Raw genomic sequence first — 6,000 nt, 5'->3', positions numbered from 1 at the left:
TAGAAAAAAGACCCAAAGGCTGATCAAGCCATGCCAATCCATTGATCTGCCTGGGTCCACTGAGCTGCACTATGCTATAGCACTCCTATCCATGTACCTATCTGAATTTCACTTCAACGTTGAAATCAGCATCACCTCAACCACCTGTGCTGTCATCTTGTTCCTCACTCTCACTATCTTCTGAGTGAAGTTGTTCCTCTTCATGTTCAACTTAAACATTTCAGTGTTAAAGCGGAAAGCATGATCACTACCTCAGCCAGATTTTCAAGCATCCTCTTTGCACGGTACGATACTAATGGGATTTGAAGGTGATTTATTTCTGAAAATGCTTTCATGAGTATTAACTACATTAGACTGGCTCAGTTATCTAAGATAACGAGCACTTTGACAATACTAATAGAAAATAGCTTCAACTAAATTGTACATCAATCTCTTTTACAGTTAATGGCACAAATAACATGACAGGCAGGAGCAATAAATTTTCATTCTGATTATACAATTTCAGTGAAATGGCTATTGGTCATTGAAAATTAAGTGAATGGAACTTGATATTTCAATATATTTTCTCATATCAATTCTTACCTTTAGAAGATACTCTGTTATAATATATTTGCTTTCTGACAATATTTCAGAGAAATAGTACTCAACTGAGCTCCCTGCACATTGGAGGGATTATTTTAATGAGTTCTGACTTCCATTCCCTCTTGTGGCTGGGCAATATTTTTGACTGAGAGATGAAGACTTTAAAATTCTCTCATATTTCCTGGTCCTTTGTGGAATTTACTTAGGAAACAATGCAGTCCTTGCTCAGTTTTGGATTCCAGGAACACTTCACAAGTACTTCCCAAAACTGGGCAATGTTGCTGTGTAAGATTTACAACAGCAAGCGGTTCTGAAGCAATCAATTTATTCAGCTGGATAACAGTAAACGTTGAACCACAACAGGACTAAATTTGCTCAGAATTTTGAAGGGCCGCTTTGATTTGGAAGAATACTGAGATGCAAATGATTTGAGCGATAGATCATTTAGAAAGTTGTGCCAATCCGCGAAGCCATCACTGCAGCATGCACAGTTTGGCTCATTGAAGAAAAAGTATCAGATGATTTCCATTGCAGGAAAGTGACCTGAGATACAATTTCTTTATGGTTAATACAAAATTCATTGCTTTCTTGTAACTTTACAATGTGTATGAGGGAGATGAAGGTTAAGTTATTAGAGTGGTTATTTTGTAGAAGCTTCTCTGACATCCTCTGGCAATTAGAGAAGACGGAAGTTTGTCACTGGAGAACATTTGACGAATTTCAGCACCATTAACTGTGAACTATTCTGCATTTGATACAATCACATCGACGTCTGAAATTCTGCATTCGATAGTTTCATATTGAATTTTATAATTTTCTCTTTTTCAGTGACGACCTCACCAACACCAACAGGTATGATTTGAACGTTTCCATCCCAGTCTTTCAAGTGAATATAATTGGGATTTCTTTGACCACTTTTCCTTTGACCTTTAAATTATTCACACAAATATCTTCAGTTGATATTCTGTTATTGATCATGACTCTAAAGGGATTAAGGCATCAATTGATAAGGAGAATGAAAAACTGTTGAATCCTATGAGCAGAGATTGATAAAAAGATCTGGATAAAGTAAGGTATAGGATAGCTTAAATTAAACAGCAATCTCTTTTACAGTCAATGCCAATGAAAGGACATCAGATTGGAGCAAGAGAGTTTCAATGTGCTGGAGTCATGCTTATAGGTTCATAGAACACGACAGCACAGAAAAAAGGCCCAAAGGCTGATCAATCCATGCCAATCCATTGATCTGCCTGCGTCCATTGAGCTGCACTATGCGATAGCACTCCCATCCATGTACCTATCTAAATTTCACTTCAATGTTGAAATCAGAATCACGTCAACCACCTGTGCTGTCATCTTGTTCCTCACTCTCACTATCTTCTAAGTGAAGTTGTTCCTCTTCATGTTCAACTGAAACATTTCGGTGTTAAAGCTGAAAGCATGATCACTACCTCAGTCAGATTTTCAAGCATCCTCTTTGCACGGTGCGATACTAACGGGATTTGAAGGTGATTTATTTTGAAAATGCTTTCATGAGTATTAAGTACATTAGACTGGCTCAGTTACCTATGATAACGAGTACTTTGACAATACTCATAGAAAATAGCTTCAACTAAATTGTACATCAATCTCTTTTACAGTTAATGGCACAAATAACATGACAGGCAGGAGCAATAAATTTTCATTCTGATTGTACAATTTCAGTGAAATGGCTATTGGACATTGAAAATTAAGTGATTGGAACTTGATATTTCAATGTATTTTCTCATATCAATTCATACCTTTAGAAGATACTCTGTTATAATATATTTGCTTTCTGACAATATTTCAGAGAAATAGTACTCGACTGAGCTCCCTGCACATTGAAGGGATTATTTTAATCAGTTCTGACTTCCATTCCCTCTAGTGACTGGGCAATATTTTTGACTGAGAGATTAATACTTTACAGGGATCTACAATTCTCTCATATTTCCTGGTCCTCGGTGGAATTTACTTAGGAAACAATGAACTCCCAGTCAAGTTTTGGATTCCAGGACCAATTCACAAGCACTTCTCAAAACTGGGCAATGTTGCTGTTTAAGGTTTACAACAGCAAACGGTTCTGAAGCCAACACTTATTCAGATCGATAACCGTAAAATTTGTACCACAGCAGGACTAAATTAGATCAGAATTTTCAAGGATCGCTTTGATTTGGAGAAATAGTGAGATGCAAATGATTTGAGCGATAGATCATTCAGTAAGTTGTGCCAATCCACGAAGCCATCACTACAGCATGCAAGGTTTGGCTCATTGAAGAAAAAGTATCAGATGATTTCCATTGCAGGAAAGTGACCTGAGTTAAAATTTCTTTATGGTTAATACAAAATTCATCGCTTTCTTGTAACTTTACAATGTGTATGAGGGAGATGAAGGTTAAGTTATAAGAGTGGTTATTTTGGAGAAACTTCTCTGCCATCCTCTGTCAATCAGAGCAGATGGAAGCTTGTCACTGGAGAACATTTGACGCATTTCAGCACCATTAACTGTGAACTATTCTGCATTTGATACAATCACATCGACGTCTGAAATTCTGCATTCGATAGTTTCATATTCAATTTTATAATTTTCTCTTTTGCAGTAACGAACTCACCAACACCAACAGGTATGATCTGAACATTTCCATCCCAGTCTTTCGCGTGAATATATTTGGGATTTCTTTGACCACTTTTCCTTTTTCCTTTTCCTTTGAAATATACACACACATATCTTCAGTTGAAATTCTGTTATTGTCCATGACTCTCAAGGCATCAATTGATAAGGAGAATGAAAAACTGTTAAATCCTATGAGCAGAGATTGATAAAAAGATTTGGATAATGTGAGGGATAGGATTGCTTTAATTAAATTATACAGCAATCTCTTTTACAGTCAATACCAATGAAAAGACATCAGACTGGAGCAAGAAAGTTTCACTGTGCTGGAGTGATGCTTATACGTTCATAGAACACAAGAGAAGAGAAAAAAGGCCCAAAGGCTGATCAATCCATGGCAATCCATTGATCTGCCTGGGTCCATTGATATGCACTATGCTATAGCACTCCGATCCATGTACCTATCTAAATTTCACTTCAATGTTGAAATCAGAATCACGTCAACCACCTGTGCTGTCATCTTGTTCCTCACTCTCACTATCTTCTGAGTGAAGTTGTTCCTCTTCATGTTCACCTTAAACATTTCAACTTTAACCATGAAACCATCATCACTAGCTCAGCCAGATTTTCAAACATCCTCTTTGCACTATGCGATATTAATGGGATTTGAAGGTGATTTATTTCTGAAAAGGCTTTCATGAGGATTAAGTACATTAGAATGGGTCAGTTATCGAAGATAACATGAGTATTTGGACATTAGTAACAGAAAATAGCTTCAACTAAATTGTACATCAATCCCTTTCACAGTCAAAGGCACAAATAACATAACAAGTAAGAGCAATAAATGTTCATTCTGATTGAAACAATTTCAGTGAAATGGCTATTGGTCATTGAAAATTAAGTGAATGGAACTTGATATTTCAATATATTTTCTCATATCAATTCTTACCTTTAGAAGATACTCTGTTATAATATATTGGCTTTCTGACAATATTTCAGAGAAATAGTACTCAACTGAGCTGCATGCATATTGAAGGGATTATTTTAATCAGTTCTGACTTCCATTCCCTCGAGTGGCTGGGCAATATTTTTGACTGAGAGATGAATACATTACAAGGCTCTACAATTCTCTCATATTTCCTGGTCCTCGGTGGAATTTACTTAGGAAACAATGAACTCCCAGCTAAGTTTTGGATTCCAGGACCACTTCACAAGCACTTCTCAAAACTGGGCACTGTTGCTGTGTAAGGTTTACAACAGCAAACGGTTCTGAAGCCAACATTTATTCAGATCGATAACTGTAAAATTTGTACCACAGCAGGACTAAATTAGATCAGAATTTTCAAGGATCGCTTTGATTTGGAAAAATAGTGAGATGCAAATGACTTGAGCGACAGATCATTTAGAAAGTTGTGCCAATCTGCGAAGCCATCACTACAGCATGCAACGTTTGGCTCATTGAAGAAAAAAAATCAGTTGATTTCCATTGTAGGAAAGAGACCTGAGATAAAATTTCTTTATGGTTAATACAAAATTCATTGCTTTCTTGTAACTTTACAATGTGTATGAGTGAGATGAAGCTTAAGTTATTAGAGTGGTTATTTTGGAGAAACTTCTCTGACATCCTCTGTCAAACAGAGCAGATGGACACTTGTCACTGGAGAACATTTTACGCATTTCAGCACCATTAACTGTGACCTATTCTGCATTTGATACAATCACATCGACGTCTGAAATTCTGCATTCGATAGTTTCATATTCAATTTTATAATTTTCTCTTTTGCAGTGACGATCTCACCAACACTAACAGGTATGATCTGAACATTTCCATCCCATTCTTTCGAGTGAATATAATTGGGATTTCTTTGACCACTTTTCCTTTTTCCTTTCCCTTTGAAATATGCACAATCATATCTTCAGTTGAAATTCTGTTATTCTCCATGCCTCTCAAGGCATCAATTGATAAGGAGAATGAAAAACTGTTAGATCCTATGAGCAGAGATTGATAAAAAGATTTGGATAATGTGAGGTATAGGATAGCTTTAATTAAATTATACAGCGATCTCTGTTACAGTCAATACCAATGAAAAGACATCATATTGGAGCAAGAATGTTTCACTGTGCTGGAGTCATGCTTATACGTTTATCGGACACAAGAGAACAGAAAAAAGGCCCAAAGGCTGATCAATCCATGCCAATCCATTGATCTGCCTGGGTCTATTGACATGCACGATGCTATAGCACTCCCATCCATGTACCTATCTAAATTTCACTTCAATGTTGAAATCAGAATCACCTCAACCACCTGTGCTGTCATCTTGTTCCTCACTCTCACTATCTTCTGAGTGAAGTTGTTCCTCTTCATGTTCAACTTAAACATTTCAGTGTTAAAGCTGAAAGCATGATCACCACCTCAGTCAGATTAACAAGCATCCTCTTTGCACGGTGCGATACTAACCGGATTTGAAGGTGATTTATTTCTGAAAATGCTTTCATGAGTATTAAGTACATTAGACTGGCTCAGTTACCTAAGATAGCGAGTACTTTGACAATACTAATAGAAAATAGCTTCAACTAAATTGTACATCAATCTCTTTTACAATTAATGCCACAAATAACATGACAGGCAGGAGCAATAAATTTTCATTCCAGTTGTACAATTTCAGTGAAATGGCTATTGGTCATTAAAAATTAAGTGAATGGAACTTGATATTTCAATATATTTTCTAATATCAATTCTTACCTTTAGAAGATACTCTGTTATAATATATTGGCTTTCTGACAATATT

At 36.3% G+C, this 6,000-nt stretch overlaps 1 protein-coding gene across 1 annotated transcript in view; it reads left to right on the top strand.

Moving 5' to 3' along the window:
* Positions 1-6,000, top strand: part of LOC134348799 (mucin-13-like) — a 91,865-nt gene that overhangs the window by 11,663 nt on the left and 74,202 nt on the right. Inside the window, exons 2-3 of the mRNA XM_063052601.1 lie at positions 1,411-1,434; positions 3,201-3,224. Coding sequence (XP_062908671.1) covers positions 1,411-1,434; positions 3,201-3,224 — 48 coding nt within the window. The remainder of the gene's footprint in view (positions 1-1,410; positions 1,435-3,200; positions 3,225-6,000) is intronic.

This window comes from Mobula hypostoma, chromosome 6 (assembly GCF_963921235.1).
Source record: "Mobula hypostoma chromosome 6, sMobHyp1.1, whole genome shotgun sequence".
In the NCBI taxonomy this organism is placed as follows: Eukaryota; Metazoa; Chordata; class Chondrichthyes; order Myliobatiformes; family Myliobatidae; genus Mobula; species Mobula hypostoma.
The sequence above is the reverse complement of the archived record's forward strand: the minus strand, read 5'-3'. Positions and strand labels throughout refer to the sequence as shown.